Here is a 16,465-nt window from a genome sequence, read left to right as displayed (position 1 = left end):
CAAATTGCAAATTGTCCCCTGAACTCCACACACATACACAAATGAAATAAAAAAACTTAAAAAGAAGGCAGGATAAGCCTGGTGTGTGGTGGCACACACCTTTAATTCCAGCACTCAGGAAGCAGCAGCAGGCAGATGGGAATCTGAGACCAGCCTGGTCTATAGAGCAAGTTCCAGAAGAGCCAGATCACAGAGAAACCCTGTCTTGAAAAACGAGTAAGAAGATAGGATAAAACAATATCTGTTACACAGAAGTATATCATGTCCCTTCCGAGAGGGATACAACTAAAATTTCACGTAGCACAGAATTTTTTCTCCTTTTTTTTTTTTGGAGCCCCGCCTGGCCTGGAACTCACTGTGTAGACCAGAAAGGCTTTGGATTCAGTGTTTTACACGCCTCTATTTCTCTTGTGGACTAAACATGTTGCCACCATGCCCAAAATAGCATACCATGTTTGCCAAAAATTTCTAGCTGGATGAGAGAACTGTCAGACAGAGGCAGATTATAGGTTATTCTACAACAGACTGGACTCTGCAAAAATATGAACTATATTTTATACTTTTTTTGAACCTAGGGACTCAAGTATGCTAGAAAAGCACTCTATCATATGCTAAACAACTTATAAAAGAAATTATTTGTGTGTGCGTGCATGCACAGGTGTGAAAGTCAGAGTAACTTGGGATTTGAGTTCTCCTTCCACTATGTAGGCTGTGGGGACTGAACTCTGATCTTCATGCTTCAAAGCAAGCACCCTTGCCCACTGAGCCATCTTGCTAGCCAGAAAGCAGTTTTCAGAATTGATTCAAAATATGTGGAGTTGGACTGAAGGCTATGTATGAATCAAAAAATAAGGTTGATGATTTGCAAAAGTGTGGTAGGCAGAAATTTATAAAACTGCCCGACCTTAATAAATGGTCTACAGCAGTGATTCTTAACCTGTGCGAGTCAATCCACCGGATGTCAAACGATCCTTTCACAGGGGTGGTCACCTAAGACCATCCGAAAACACAAGTATTTACAACTTGCAACAGTAGCAAAATTAAGTTATAAAATAGCAATGAAAACCACTTCATGGTTGAGGGTCACAACGTGAGGAACCATACTAAAGTGTCCCAGCATTAGAAGCCTGAGAACCACCGTCGGTCTGTAGTATGCAGATACCCTTAGTCAGCCTTCAGCCTATTTCATAATCCAGAGACCTTCCATGGGAATCTTTGCAGCTTTAAACTTTAAACCCTTTTCACACCAAGCTCCTCTTCTGCTGACAGCACCACCATTTCACTGTGCTTTCCCAGAATTCGCAACCTTTATCCAGTTAAGTACAGCTCAATGTGACTTAAAATGCCTTCCATTTCTGTTGTCACCTGACCCAGCATTCTCACTAGGTAACTACAGATGGATCAGCTTTCATCCCGCCTCACTTCTTCCCTTCAGCTTCCACTTTGCCGCTCCACTGTGAGTGCTGGCATGAGGCCTAGCACAGCAGGCCTCCAATGTTCATAGCATGAAGACTAGTATAGCACTGCCTTATATGCAGGTATATTATACTCCCTAGAAGATAGCTGTGAACTTTGCTTTCTCCTTGACTCCCTCTATGGCCATGAGGAAGCAGACCATTATAATAATAATTCTGCAATCTTCTATATTAAGAGCATGGATGGATATGGCGGTGTGTACCTCTAATTCTAGCACTTAGGAAGGAGAGGCAGGAGGACCAGCTGAGCTTTGAGGGGAAAAAAAATCCTTTCTTTTCTCTCTCATGGTAAAAAGGCCAAATATGTGACAGTTAAGTAAAATTACCTTTGGGTCTAGGATTAATAACACTCTCTCCAGTTCTCGAGGCTTTAACTAAAAAGTCACTTCCTTAATGCCTTTTATGTTCATTGTTCACAGCCTGTGCATATATTCACAGAACTTTTAAATTTGCTATATTAGGGAATTATTCTGTTTAATTTTTCCCACATATGCAGGCTAGTTCACTAGCATGAGTTCCTGGAAGGAGTTATGTAAATATAGGGAGGAAACAAAGCAAGGGGTAGGATCACATGAACAGTATCTGGAGGAAATTAAGAAAGCAATGGGCAGGCTTATTTCACAATTCTACTTCTTTTTTTGACAGTGTTTCTCTGTATAGCCCTGGCTGTCCTGGAACTACCTCTGTAGACCAAGCCCACTTTCCTGTTACAGTAATCTGACTGGCTATATCATTGTCACCCAGACCTATAAGCAGAAAGCAGAGACACTTGACAGTATTATGGGGCCTCTAAAGCAAAACAGGGTAAACTCTTTCTCTATTCTTTAATGACAATGCCTCCAAACCAATCACAGCAAAAGTAAATACTCTGATGTCTAAGCTAACACGGAGCTTCGAAGAGCAGGCAGGGAAAGCACAGGTAGAGAAGAGCTGGCTGTTGCACAGCATGTCTTCCAGACCACCTTGATGACTTTGCTTTTGAGACAGGGTTTTTCTATGTAGCCCTGGCAGCCCTCAAACTCAGAGATGCCCCTGTCAGCCTCCTGAGTGCTGGGATTAAAGGTGTGTGACATGGTGACCAGCTCAGCCTCTGCTTCTCAATGCAAACAATGGCACAATACATAATTTCAGTTCAAACTCATTTCCCTTTATTAAAGTCCAAGTTATTATTACATGGTTTGATACTCAAAGGAAAATTTGTTCAAATAAAACATTTCCAGGCGACTGTTTCAATCAAGTAGCAAAAGCAGTATGTTCTTGAGAAGCCCATCTGCAGAGAAAAAAAAAAAAAAAAAAAAAAAAAGCAAAGAATTAGCTAGCAAAGTGCTAAAAGGAAGATATATTATTTTAAATGACCTTTGGAACTACAGCACCAAAATACCTCCACTCTGGAGCACTTTCTGCTTTTTCTACTGCCCCAGCCATTTTACAAGAAACTAACTTTGAAGCCTCTACATCATTTATACTGCTGGTAGGTACTTAAGCCTTCCTTTCTGAGCAAAAAATTTTAAAGCCAGATGATTCTTTTGCACTCAGAACACCACAGACAATCAGCATAGTAATTTCAGGGTTCATCGAGATGGCCAGGCAGATAAAGGCACTTGCTGCTGAGCATGACAACCTCAGATGAATCCCCAGGACCCACATGGTAGGAGAAAACTGACTTCCACAAAACATCCTCTGAGTTCCGCACAGTTGCTGTGGCATAAGCATCCCCACAAATGTAGACACAAACAAACAGCAGGATGGTGCTGCCATCAACCCAGAATTTTCTCCTGCTTCAATCAGGGACATGCTACTTACCAAAGGGAGTTTACACTTTGTCAAGACCCAGTTCCTCTGGAGTGGAGATTCCCAATTCATTTAAAGTTGGTCTAAGTTCCTGGATGACATAGGGGTAGATTTCCTTATGAGGTCCTGCTTTGTCCTGTTGACAATGAGAATAGTCTCTATTAATAAATGAAACTAGAAAAATGTATTAGCCACATTTACAAAGCTAGGGTTTATAACTCAGTTGGCAGAATGCCCACCAAGCATTCTGGAGGCATTCCAGTTGGGTCTGCAGATCAGCAAAACCAGGTGTGCACTCCTGTAATCCTAGCACTTCAGAATTGGAGGCAGGAGGATCAGAAGTTCAAGGTGGTGATGACAGAATTTTGAAAAGGTAATTAAACATGCCCATCAGGCATCAGTAAATTAAATTAACATAAGGGAAGTTTTTTTAATTTGTGTCCAATTTAAAGGCCTAACTGAATTAACTACCAGTGCTGATTGGAGTGATAGCTTACAGAACCCTTAATTATCTTAGTCATTATAGATAAGGTATGTCACTTTCCTCCTTACAAAACATACTTTTAAATTTTTATTTATCTATTTTAAGTGCACCGGTGTTTTGCCTGGATGTTTGTATGAGGATGTCAGATCCCATGGGACTGGAGTTAAAGACAGTTGTAAGCTGCCATGTGGGTGCTGGGAATTGAAGTCCAGGTCCTCTAGAAGAGCAGCAAGTTAAGAGCCAGCAGCTCCTAACAGCTGACCCATCCCTCTTAGAGTCTCTCACTGTGTGGCCCTGGCTGTCCTGGAACTTGCTATGTAGACCAGGGCTGATCTCAAATTCACAGACCACAGTGCTTCCACCACCTAAGTGCTGGAATTAAAGGCGTGAGCCACCATGTCTGGATCCTTAAACTTTCTTATAGACTATGTCATTTCTTTGATAACTATACTTAAGAGGATATTATATGTAGAAGTCAGACCAGTGCTGCTAAGTGATATGGCACACCTACTTCTGGAACAACCTTAGTATCATTATTTTACTGACCTTAACAACCTCCAAGATGCGAACAGCACTAGCAAAATCATTTAACCGTCTACATGCCCGCAAAGCAGCATCAATGATTTTGGGCTCAGGAACCAGATCATAGCCAACAAGTGTATTCATACCTGTCAAGTTAGGGGGGGAAAAAAAAGGAAGGAAGGAAGAAGGTTCATATTATCCTGAAATATCTTTCTTTACACTAAAATTCAGTTATCTATCTACTTAATTTCTATGGCTTAGCTCTCATGGACATGTGACCTCATCTTAACTGTAGAACGATAATCTACCTGTAACAAACTGGTAAGAACACAGTGAATCTTTCAGAAAGAATTAGTAGAATTACAGCCAGGCGTGGGTGGCGCATGCCTGTAATCCCAGCACTCAGGGAGCAGAGGCCGGTGGATTGCTGTGAGTTGGAGGCCAGTGTGGTCTACAAATCGATTCCAGGACAGCCAAAGTTACACAGAGAAACCCTGTCTCGAAAAATCAGAGAATTAGTAGAATTATGCAACAGTATTAAAATTAAATGAAGAAACCCTAGAGCTTTAACTTTCATGCTTAACTGTTAATACTATATAGGAATTTTGAATGCTTTAAAACAAACAGTATTGAAAAATCATCTAAAAACAAACAGAAGAATGACTAAGGAGAGATAATGAGACCCAAGTGAGGACATTAAGAAGACATTATAGAGAAACATTAGTGTAAAGACTCATAAACATTCAACCAGAAAATGACTGGGCATGATTACTTTTGTGTCTGTATAAAACGACACATCACGAAAATAGAAGACTTGATGAGAATGCAGAATTCTGTTCTTTTCATAGCCAGTAAGATTTTTTGGGTTATTCAGTAAGAATTTCCCCAGCTGCTGCAAGATGAAGGCATTACATTTCAGCAGAGAAGTTAAAAGCACTTGAGTGTTTTGCTTTTATTATTGCAAAATACTTAAAGAGTAACAACCACACCCACAGCCACAGTGCCACAGATTCTTGGTCTGATATTACTAACATAGTACACTTAAAACTGATGACTGGTTAACATTAACGCTATTTGTTCCTGCCTTAAAAAAATTCCTGCACTAATAACTTAAGACTAAAACTAAAAACAAACAAACAAACAAACAAAAAAAAAACATTTACGGGGAGGGGATATATCAAATGACTGTCCATGTAAATTACCTGAAAGGCACAAAAACTAGTAACTTTGTTCAGTTAGCCTGTATCTGTAGCAGTGGCAATGGGGGTGATTTTGCGCTTGGGTGATTCAGATTCTGGGCAGTATCTGGAGATGTTTTTGGTTTTCATAATTGTGGAAAATTTATTAACGGGTAGAGGCCAAGGATGCTGTTAAACACCCTCCAGTGCAGAAAACAGCCCCTCACAACAAAGTATTTTTTGGTTCAAATGTCAATAGTCCATGCATTCCCTCCCTCTTTCTTCCCAGTTCTGGGACCAGACCCAAGCCTTGCATGCTTGGCAAGGGCTCTATCACGGACTATCACCCTTCAGCCCCACTGTCCGGTTTAGAACTCATACTTTGCAGGAAACATTACAGACGCTGTAGGCTTTTCTAACTGCAAGCTGTGTGAAAGTCAACAGCTCACACAATGTGTTTTCAAACTAGTTGCTTTTAAAAGAGTAATGGGAATGGTTCATATTTACACACCCAAACAGAGAGACATCTACGTTCCAATTACCTTTACGCAGTTCCCAGGCATCAATGTCTGGCTTGTTGAAGTATGTCACCCAGCGAGCGTCAAACTCCTCATCTGTCTCATGTGACCCATGAGAATAGCAGCGAACGGAATAGACAGCTACAAGATAAAAGAGCAGTAACTTCAATAGTGAAGACTGTTCTGAAATGTGAGCATTATATCCTGTTATATCCTGTTAATGCAGTAGTTGGCAGAGGAGTTGAGAACAAAAGGGGACAAAATGTACAAAGGGTGCTTAACATACATTACCTCGTGCATTAAGTTGTCTTTTTTTGTTCATTTGAGACAGATCTTGCTATGCTGCCTAGGCAGATTTCAAAGTTAGCCTGCACTATAACTGAATTCTAAGCACAGCCTGGCTACAGAGTGAGTGTTTCAAAAGGCAAGGAAAACAAATCTTAAATACCACCCAAAGAAAAACAAACAGTTTTATACACCTAGGTGTGATGGCACATTCCTATAATCCCAAAACTCTGGAAATTTAGGCAGGAGGATTGAGCTCAGCCTGGGCTACTTAGCAAAAGCCGTCTCAGGCCAGTGAGATAGATCAGTGTATAGTTGTAGATCCCTAGAACCCACATAAAGGCAGAAAGGCAAGCCAATGGAATTGTCTTCTGACCTGCACATGCACACATCTGCAGCCACACACTCACACTCATAAGCTTTAATTATACGTGTGTGTGTGTGTGTGTGTGTGTGTGTGTGAGAATGTCTGTGGGTGGGTATAGTCCCATGAAGGCAGGTACCCTTGGAAGCCAGAGGTATTCAATGTCATGGAGCTGGAGTTACAGGCCATCATGAGCATCTGGTGTGAATGCTGGGAACTGAATTGAGGCAGTACTCTGGAAAAGCAGTAGTGTTCTTAACCAATGAGACATCTCTTCAGCTCCTAATAGTGCATTTTTACCTTAATATGGCAACTGATAGAAAAGGAGAAAAAGAGAAGCAGACAAAACGTATAATAGGAGATCAGCTGAGGTCTTCTGTGAGATCAACTGAAACGACTGAATAACACCTTGAATAACACCATTTGCACCTTGAACAAAATACTTGCCATTCCCAGAAGATCACAGCCTAAGTCCCAATTTCCAGAGACAATTTTCTCTACAACCCTGGTCCCAAACAAACTGGAATATGGGTATAAATTGGCTAAACGTGGATGTGTTTTAACTTCTTTACAAAGAAAAAGGTCATTAGACCTAAATGTATCTGATATCTACACTTAATCAAAACTACATGTATATTTAATATTTCAGAAGACTAATGCATTTTATACACCACAAAGCAAGAATGCAGTAAAATTCTATCTCATGATTACCTAGAAGTCCTAAAATACCTTTTTGAAAAACTAAAGTAATCCAGAGCAAGGACCAAGGTACTTAAAGGGCAAGCATAAAATGGTACGACCACTTCCAAAGAGTGCATAGTGATTTCTTTTTTCTTGACGGGGTTTCTCTGTATAGCCTTGGCTGTCCTGAACTCCCTTTGTAGACCAGGAGCCCTGAACTCACAGAGACTCGCCTACTTCTGCCTCCTAGAGAGCTGGGATCACAGGTATATGCCCAGTGCTTAGTGGTATCTTCTCTAGTTACAACATAGCTACCATTAAATCCAGGAATTTTCCTCCTAAATATTTACTCAATAAATATTAAAGTATGAGTACTTCCTCGTAGAGCTAAGTTTTTTGTTTGTTGGATTCCCCTAGTGATTGGGATCCCAGAGCCTTGCCTGGTCTGTTCTTTAAGTCTACATTAACTGTTAGATTGACCGTCAATCTAGAAAAGAATTTCATGGTTGCCAATTCCTTTTGCTTACTCCTAGGTATGGATCTGGTGCTAGCTTTGTTTTCTAGTTATAAAAACAGACAACCAGCAAATGCAAATTCAAGCCAAAATGATCATGTTTTGTTTACCCCTTCCTAGAGGCCAAATCACAAATTCTTATGTGAAAGAGAAAAGAAAAAGCAGGGCATGTGTAATACTAACACTATGGAAGTTGAGGTCACCCTGGGCTACAGAGTAAGATCCAATCTCAGAACAAAACAAAACAAACAAACAACAAACAAAAACAATCATTAGGGCCCAGCATGATGAATGGCACTTTCATCTCAGCACTCAGAAGGCAGAGGCAAGGAACTCCATGAATTCCAGACCTGCCAGGTTACATAGCAAGACCCAGTTTCAAAAACAATAACCACCCAAACCAAACCAATTAACCAACAAAACAACCCACTGAGTACACGTATGTACACACACACACACACACACACAACCTGTTTCACAACCGCAAAAACCAGACTATCCTATCTTCTACAAAGTTTAAACGACATGGGTCCTTAGCCACCCCTCCTACAAATAAGGCGATGTTTTACTAGTATATACAGATACATAAGTTTTATTGTTCTCTTGAGATGTATTAAAGACTGAATGCTCCATCTCCTACCTCGGCCTCCCCAAAGCTGGAATTGTATCAGGTCCAGCTCCTTTTCCCACACTTCGGTTTCAGAGAAATTATACAGGCACCCCCCCCCATCCAAACACCACTACCACTTCCTAAGTGGGTTTTGTGTGATGGCACATGTACATGAGTACGTACATACACAAGAGAAAAACAAACAACTTCCATCTTTCCAGGTCTTAAAGCTCTCAGGAAACATAATTCCAAGGGTTGATTAGAATTTTATTTAAAATGTTAACTTAGGAGGTGGGGTCAGGAGTATTAGATTCAAGGCCAGTCTGGGCTGTAAGAGACCCTGCCCCTAAGTAAACCAACAGATAAATAAGTGAACGAAAGAATAAATAAATAAAATTAGGGGCTGGAAAGATGGCTCAGTAGAGTTTGGATCCCTAGGCCCACATAAAATGCTGGGTACACACACTGTCCCAACTGTAATTCCACTCCCATAAGGCAGAGGATCCCCAGAGCAAACTGGCTATTGAGACTGATCCTACCAGCAAACTTAGGACAATTACAGAGCAGTGGTTCTTGACTTATGGGTCGTGACCCCACGGGTCACACATCAGATATCCTGCCCACCAAATACTTACATTGCAATTAATAATAGTAGCAAAATTACAGTTATGAAGTAGCAATGAAGTAATTTTGTGGTTGGGAGTCACCACAACACAAGAAACTGTGTTGGAGGGCTTCAGCTTTAAGAAGGTTGAGAATCTTGAGAATCGCTGTTACAGAGGATACATTCCAACATCAGCCAGCGGGGCCCACAACTTTCATTTTATTTTACTGAAGTATTTTATTGAACTCTGTATACCAGACTGACCTGGAATTCTTAGTGATCTTCCTGCCTCAGCCTTCCTAGCTGTAAGCCACCACATCCTGCTGCTTCTTTTTCCCCCTCACCCTGTCATTGTATTGTTAGTCACTGGCCAGAACAGGTACTCAGAAATCTGCCTGCCTCTTGTACTGGGACCAAGAGCATGCATGCCACCACACCCTGCTTCCCCAGTGTCTTTCTCACTTTCAATTACAAAAAAACTTATGATCTCATACCAATAACAAATCTCAACCTAAGACCAACTGAATTGCAATAAACCAAGAATGTTTTGAACATTTCTGCCAACCATGAACCAAATATAGGATGAGTATGCTATCCTTCATAGCCTAGGTAATAGGCTCTAAGATGTCCCCTGACAAAACTGATTAATGTGTAAGTGGTACCTACCAGACTCCATTTTATTATTTAGCAAGGCATGATCATATCAAGCCTTTGTGCCAGCTAAGAGTTGCATTACCTAATTTAAACCTCACCAAAAATGATCTTAACTTCAGAAAGGCAAATGAAGCTTAAGATCAATTAGTTATGTACAAGGTCACACAGCTAAAAAGGAACGGACACCATTTGCGACCAATACTGCCCTCCTGTGGCAACATTTAGGTAGAAGGGAGAACCAACTAAAATTAAGTCTGGTTTCTGAATTATACACCAGGGGGTGAATATAGAAAGCCTCAGAGATAAACCTAGAGATCTTTAGTGATAATCCCAGCACTTGGGAGGCAGAATGAATGCACTAAGTTCCTGGCTGGCCTTTGGTACCATTTTGAGTTCTACGCCAGGCCAGTCTGGGCTACAAAGGGCCTGTCTCAAAAATAAAATAATCATATTTTTTTTGAGGTCGAGGCCCACCTGGTTTACAAAGAGTTCCAGGACAGCCTGGGTTATATAGTGAGATATACCAAAACCAAACAAAAATAAAGTGTACAGTGCTAGGGGGAGAAGTCTGAGAATGCACTGAATAGCAGAGCAATTATCTAGCAATGCAAGAGACCCTTGGTTCCTCCCCAGTACTGGAGGTGAGCGATGATGAACACAAAATCTACAGATAACAGAGGAGGAAATAAGCAACAAGAATTAACATTTCATAGTTCAGCACTGAGGCTTCTAATTTTAAGGGAGCCAGGTGGGGATCCACGAAGCTTTCCCATATTTGTACAACACGTACTCCTGGTTATTTGGTACTCAATTTTGGTAACGTTAACGTTCTTACCGTTAATACCTATACACATTCAGGCTCTCTCTTGCCAACCACGAGAAAGCCACCACACACGTTTAAATGATCTATTTTAAACGTGAAATTAGAACGTGGCACAACAGTCCTTAAACGTGACTGCACCGAGTTATGAAGGTGGCACAAAAAACATTGGGTCCCAGTGGGGAGTCGAATAGTGTTCTAGGAAACGCAAGGGCGGGCGGCGCGCCCGGAGGCTCAATGTCACCTTCGCCAAGAAGCTGCAGGCCCACGGGGGCCACTCCCGGTCAGGTGGCTGCAGGGTCAGCGCCGGACCGGTCAGGGCCCAGAGACTGAGAGGAAGCGCTGAGCCTGTCCTCGGCGACCCCGACAGATCCACACCTGACGGGTCTCAGATCCGGCATGAGGAAGTGGCGGGAGGAAGGCCTGGGGGATCTCCCACATAAGCCCGGGCGGCGGCGGCCGGACGGCGGTCACCCGGCCCGGCTGCCGGCTCCTAGGGCAAAGGCTAGGCCGCCAGGGAGCCTGCCCTCGAGTGGCGGCGGGAGCCCAGGTCACAACAAGGACACGCGGGCTGCGGCGGGCGCGGGGCTTACCGGCGGCGGGGCTGGGGGCCGAGGCCGGGTGCAGGAAGCCTCGGGCGGCCGCGGCCGCGGCACAGCGACGAAGGGCGGCGGCGAGCATGACGGCGACCGCAGCGCACGGGCTGGGGCTGAAGAAAAGCCGGTGGCGAGCTCGCGGGCGGCTCAGCAGCTCGAGGGGGCCGGACTCACACAGCGACGCACGCTGGGCGGAGCGTAAGGCCCGCCCACTGCGGATCTCGCGCCGACGGAAGCGGGTGGGACACCACGCGGCCGCGGGCGGCTACGGCGGCGCGTCGGGGACAAACTGCGCCGGCGCCGCGCCGAGGTTACTTGGATGACCGAGTGACCGTAGTGAACTTCCCGCTGCGGGAGGAAGCAGGGCGAGCAGCGGACAGTGTGGAGTTTGGAATCCGCCCACGGAGGAGACTATCCCAGTTGGAATTGTGGCGATAACGACGACAAACTATAATAGGAAGAACCGCTTTGCCCCGCGTGGTGAGGAATCCAAGTTCCAAACCCTCCCATGCAGTTTGTGTCTCTGAAAAAAAAAATTTTTTTTTTTTTTTTCATACTGGGAGTGGCGACTCAAGCCAATATTCTCAGCACTTTGGAGGCTGAGGCAGAAGGACCGGGGATCCAGGGACTGCCTGGGTCACATGATTCCCCTGCACTCCTTCCTCGCCAAGTGCTCAGGCTCTTTTCCCTACTTTTTAAAGCCCAGTTATTTAATTTTACAGAGAAAGAAACCGACCCAAAACAGAAAGAGGATTGTTAAAAGTTCTAAGCTAGCCTGGTCTTTGTTGTGGCTTCCAGGCTGGGTGACTCTTCAAAAGCTCAAAGCAAGGCCTCGGGAACTCCTGCTCAGCCAGCCTCCAATAAATATTCCTACAACCCCTTCCTTGGGCCCTGTTAATAGAGGAACTCAGAGACTCAGGGAAACACCGTGATCCTGTTTCTTTCCTAAAGCCTCTACCTGCTCAGCTGTACTGAGGCTCCCTGAACACTTCCTTTTTGTTGTTTGTTTGTTTTTAAATAAAACCTTTGCTGCATATGCATGGTCAAAGCCTGGATAACTGTAGGGAGTATGATGGGAAGCCCGGGGTTAGTGATGAGGCAATTATATAGCATATTCAAGGCTCTAGTTTTAATTTCCAGTGTAGCAACTAAGTGATGTGATTGGATAAGTTACAGTTGATGTCTCATGTCTGTTATCTCAGAACTAGAGAGGCTGAGGTAGGAGGAGTGTCACAAGTTTGAGGCTAGCCTGGGCTATAGCAGTGAATTCCAGACCAGCCTGGACTACAGAATAAAATTTTATCTTAAAAATATAGTAAATGCTGGGCGTGGTGACACATGCCAGCTCTTGGGAGGCAGAAGCGGGCAGATCTCTGAGTTTGAGGTCAGCCTGGTCTGAAGAGCAAGTTCCAGGTCATTTAGGACTACGAAGAGAAAACCTACCTGAGGTTGGGGGCGGGAGGGGAAGAGTGACAAGAACAACAACCAAAAAAATCCCAGTAAATGCTGGTCAGGAAAAAGATGGCTCAATAGTTTATAATAGTGTTTTCAGCTCTATTGGAAGACTCAATTTTACTTCACACCAGACAGCTCACAACTGCCTGTAACTCCAGCTCCAAGGGAATTTGACACCTCTTCTGGCCCCCACAGATGCCCACACATGTGCTATAAATTCACACACATACACATAAAAAAAGTAATGATTGCATGGTTGAATAGAAATAGATAGATAGGTAGGTAGGTAGATAGAGATAGATAGATAGATAGATAGATAGATAGATGGATAAGAAAATAAAAGAAGAAAGAAAAATGTAACTTGAAGGAGTGTGAGTCTATGAATATAGCTTATCCAAATTCTTGACTTTTCTGTGCCATGTATGGGACATTTTTTTTTTTTTTTTGATACAAAGTATGGTGGTTTGAATGAGAACGGTCCTCACAGCCTCACATAATTGAATGCTTGGTTATTGGCGAGTGGCACTGTTTGAGAGGGATTAGGAGGCGTGGCCTTGTTGGAGGAAGTGTGTCACTAGGGGTGGGCTTTGGGGTTTCAGAAGCTCAAGTCAGGCTCAGTTTCTCCCTACTGTTTTCAGACGTAGAACTCTCGTTTCCAATACCTTGCCTGCCTGCCTGCTGCCATGCTTCCTGACATGATCATAATGGACTGAGCCTCTGAAGCTGTAAGCCAGCCCCAGTTAAATGCTTTCTCTTATGATTGTTGCTTATATTTCCACAGCAGCAGAGCACTGATTAAGACACAAGGTTTCACTGTGGCCCTGTCTGGTCTTGAACTCACAGAGATCCATCAACCTCTGCCTCCTGAGTGCTGGGATTCAAGGAACCACCTCACTGTCCCTTAGGTAATTTTTTATTGATGTGACAAAGTGCCTGACAGAAACAGAAACAGCTTAACAAAAAAAGTGTGTTTTTTTTTTTTTTTTTTGGTTGTTCTTGTTTGCTTGCTTTGTATAAAAGGGCTAGGGATGTGGCTCAGGGGCAGAGTACTTGTCTAGTGATATAATTCAGAAACTATCGTACCCTTTTAAAGATATGGAATCAGCTGGTGTTCATTTTAGCTATTGTACTGTGTAGTCATCACGCCTCTGTAATTCCAGAATGTTCATCACCCCCGAGATAATACAGTCCAAGAATGGTGATCCCCACCCACATCCACTGTAAGCACCTCTGTTTTCCTTCTGCACTATAGCTTTTAACACATTTTTATTTTTCTGGGGCTGGGGAGGCGAGGGTGGTAGGTGGTGGATGACAGGTGGCGGTGGGGGGGGTGGAGGGGTGGTGGGGTGGTGGGGTGGTGGGGTGGTGGGGTGGTGGCGCGTGCCTTTAATCCCAGCAATTCGAGTCAGTGGCAGGCAGGTCTCTGAATATGAGCACCTTCCAGGATAGCCATAGCTATACAGAGAGATCCTGTCTCAAAAAATCAAAACTAAGCCAAACCCAAAAAATTATTTTATGTGTACGAGTGTTTTGTCTGCTTTATATATGTGTACATGCATGCTTAATGTGTATGGAGGCCAGAAGAAGGCATCAGATCACCAGACCTGGAGTAACAATGGGTCATGAGCCACCATGTGGGTGCTGGGAATGAAACCGGGATCCTTTTCAAGAGCAGCAAGTGTTCTTGACTGCAGAGCCATTCCTCCAGCGCCTTGTCTGTTTTGTTTTCTTTCCTATTATCCCTCCACCAGTCTTGTGGCTTGAAACCTGTGTCTCTCCCATGCTAGGCAAGCATGTCACCACTGAGCTGTAGCCTCAGCCCCTTTCATTTATTTTTAGTGAAACAGATTCTCACTATGTTCTCCAGGCTGGCCTCGAACTTACTCTGTAGCCCTGCCAGACTTTCCATCTGCCTGCCTCAGCTTCCCTAGTAGCTGGGATGATAGGCCTGTGCTACCGGGCAAGCAATGGCTTTCCTTCTATGGATATATCTCATAAAGGAAATAATATAATTCTGTGCCTTTGAGGGAGGGGAATCTTTTTTCCCCCTTTCTCCCTTTGATCCAGAGTTTCACCATATCACCCAGATAGACCTCCAACTTCAGTCATCCCTAGTCTATTTCTAAGGGCCAGATGCACCACCACATCCAGTCTTAACCACCTCTTTAAAGTTCTATCTGTAGATGCTACCACATACTATGGTACTAAGGGTTAGGATTTCTACATAGGAATTTTGGAGGAACACTGTTTAGCCAATAACCTAACATTAACCTGTACTCATTCCTCCGCCTGGCAGATTTCTGTTCTGTTGCATCAACATAACAGCTGGAAAAAAATCAAATTACATTTATTTATGGGGCAGGTGTGCTGTGGCATGCTTGGAGGTCAAGGGGCAACTTCAGTCAGCCCTCTTCTTTCACCTGGGGGTGTGGGGTTGAGGATCAAACTCAGATCATGGGCTAGGAAGCAACTGCCTTTTCCGCTGAGTCACCTCCTGACCCAATCCATTCATTATCCGATGGGCAGTTAGGTTATTTCCACTGTGGGGCTCTTACCAGTAGCGTGCTCTGAATAGTCATGCTTATGTTTTCATATGTCCTAATTTGTTTCAATTGTATGTGTCAGCAGAAAGTTCATGGTTACAGATCCTGAGAGCTTTTAGCTTGAAAGCCAGAGGCAAGACGGGAACATATTATTGTTATCACTTAACACTGTTGGGGATGTTCCCACCGGCATATTTGGAAGCAGTCATGTAGGCATGTTGTGTGTGTGTGGACACGTTTCCAGTTCTTCTGGAAATACATTTAAAACGTCATATGAGCCGTGTAGTAATTGTTTAACTTGCTCTAGCATGAAGGTTGCGCTATCCGGATGAAGATACAGAAACACACCATTTACGTGGAAACCGAGTCTTTGTAGTGATGTCCTTGCTGTCTGAGCTAGGTCCTGCTCCCTCATCTTCCGCTCAGAAACAGGACCCGGAGCACCTAGATTTGTGGTTGGAGTTCTTTAGCGTCGCCCTCCAGCCTCCACTTCTCAACCTCCCCCACCCCGTCTCAAAAAAAAAAAAAAAAGAAAAAAAAGATTTCCACCCTTTTTCTTCCCTCTCTCTGAGCGCAGAGCCTGTCTCTTCCAAAAATGACCGGTAGAGGGCAGCTCGGAGCCGTTCTGCAACAGTGATTTTTCTCCGGAAATGTGTATCAAATTATGACTGAGGATCGTGACAAAGCTGCTTGACTAGCAGATATGAAGACCTAGAGCCAATCCCAGAACAGTAAACAAAAATAAAAACCCCAAACCTACCACCACCACCAACAACAACAAAAGACTGAAAAAAAAGCTGGAAGTAGAGACGGGATTTTAAAAAACATTGTTATAAATCGTGGGATTTAAAAAATGATGTGTCTGAGTCGGGCATGGTGGCGCACACCTATAATCCCAGCATTCTGGGAGGCAGTGGAAGGCGGATCTCTGTGAGTTCAAGGCCGGCCTGGTTTACAGAGTGAGTCAAGGATAGCCAAAAATACACAGAGAAACGCTGTCTCAAAATAAATAAATAAATAAATAAATAAATAAAAATTTACGCGTGTGTGTGTTCGTATTTAGTCATGTGGGTACGATGGCAAGAGTGTAGAGAGGAGAAGCAATTTGCAGGAGTTGGTTTTCTCCTTCTACTATATGAACCACAGGGATTAAACTCAAGTTGTCAGTGTAGGCAAGTGCCTCTCTTTACCTGATGAGCCATCTTGCTGGCTCAGTTTTCTTTTGTTTCGTTTTTTCTTTTCAAGACTGGGTTTCTCTGTGTGGCCTTGGCTGTCCTGGACTCTCTTTGTAAGATCAGGCTGGCCTTGAACTCACAGAGAGTTTGGCGAGGCCTGCCTCTGCCTCCCTGAGTGCTGGGATTAGAGATGTGT

At 43.6% G+C, this 16,465-nt stretch overlaps 1 protein-coding gene and 1 long non-coding RNA gene across 2 annotated transcripts; one reads left to right on the top strand and one right to left on the bottom strand.

The window, feature by feature from the left end:
• Window positions 1-2,600: 2,600 nt before the first annotated feature.
• LOC110558544 (cytochrome c oxidase subunit 5A, mitochondrial) lies at window positions 2,601-11,294 on the bottom strand. The gene is made up of 5 exons (XM_021653522.2): window positions 11,094-11,294; window positions 5,993-6,109; window positions 4,297-4,418; window positions 3,279-3,402; window positions 2,601-2,745 (listed from the first exon to the last, which is right to left on the bottom strand). Exons 1-4 carry the CDS (start codon window positions 11,179-11,181, stop codon window positions 3,289-3,291), a joined length of 441 nt encoding a protein of 146 aa, XP_021509197.1. The 5' UTR covers window positions 11,182-11,294; the 3' UTR covers window positions 2,601-2,745; window positions 3,279-3,288.
• Window positions 11,295-11,360: 66 nt separating this feature from the next.
• Window positions 11,361-16,086, top strand: LOC110558546 (uncharacterized). The gene is made up of 4 exons (XR_002477017.2): window positions 11,361-11,576; window positions 13,333-13,456; window positions 13,712-13,771; window positions 15,402-16,086. It is a non-coding gene; the product is annotated as an uncharacterized LOC110558546 (long non-coding RNA).
• The last annotated feature ends 379 nt before the right edge of the window (window positions 16,087-16,465 follow it).

The sequence above is a fragment of the Meriones unguiculatus genome, chromosome 1 (assembly GCF_030254825.1).
Source record: "Meriones unguiculatus strain TT.TT164.6M chromosome 1, Bangor_MerUng_6.1, whole genome shotgun sequence".
In the NCBI taxonomy this organism is placed as follows: domain Eukaryota; kingdom Metazoa; phylum Chordata; class Mammalia; order Rodentia; family Muridae; genus Meriones; species Meriones unguiculatus.
Note: the sequence above shows the minus strand (reverse complement) of the source record. Positions and strands in the feature narration are given on the sequence as shown.

Coding starts and splice junctions, on each gene's coding strand:
- LOC110558544 (XM_021653522.2), bottom strand. CDS start 11,181: ATGCTCGCCGCCGCCCTTCGTCGCTGTGCCGCGGCCGCGGCCGCCCGA. Junction 4,419..5,992: donor TGCCTGGGAACTGCGTAAAG/GTAATTGGAACG, acceptor CTAACTTGACAG/GTATGAATACACTTGTTGGC. Junction 3,403..4,296: donor GCATCTTGGAGGTTGTTAAG/GTCAGTAAAATA, acceptor CATTGTCAACAG/GACAAAGCAGGACCTCATAA.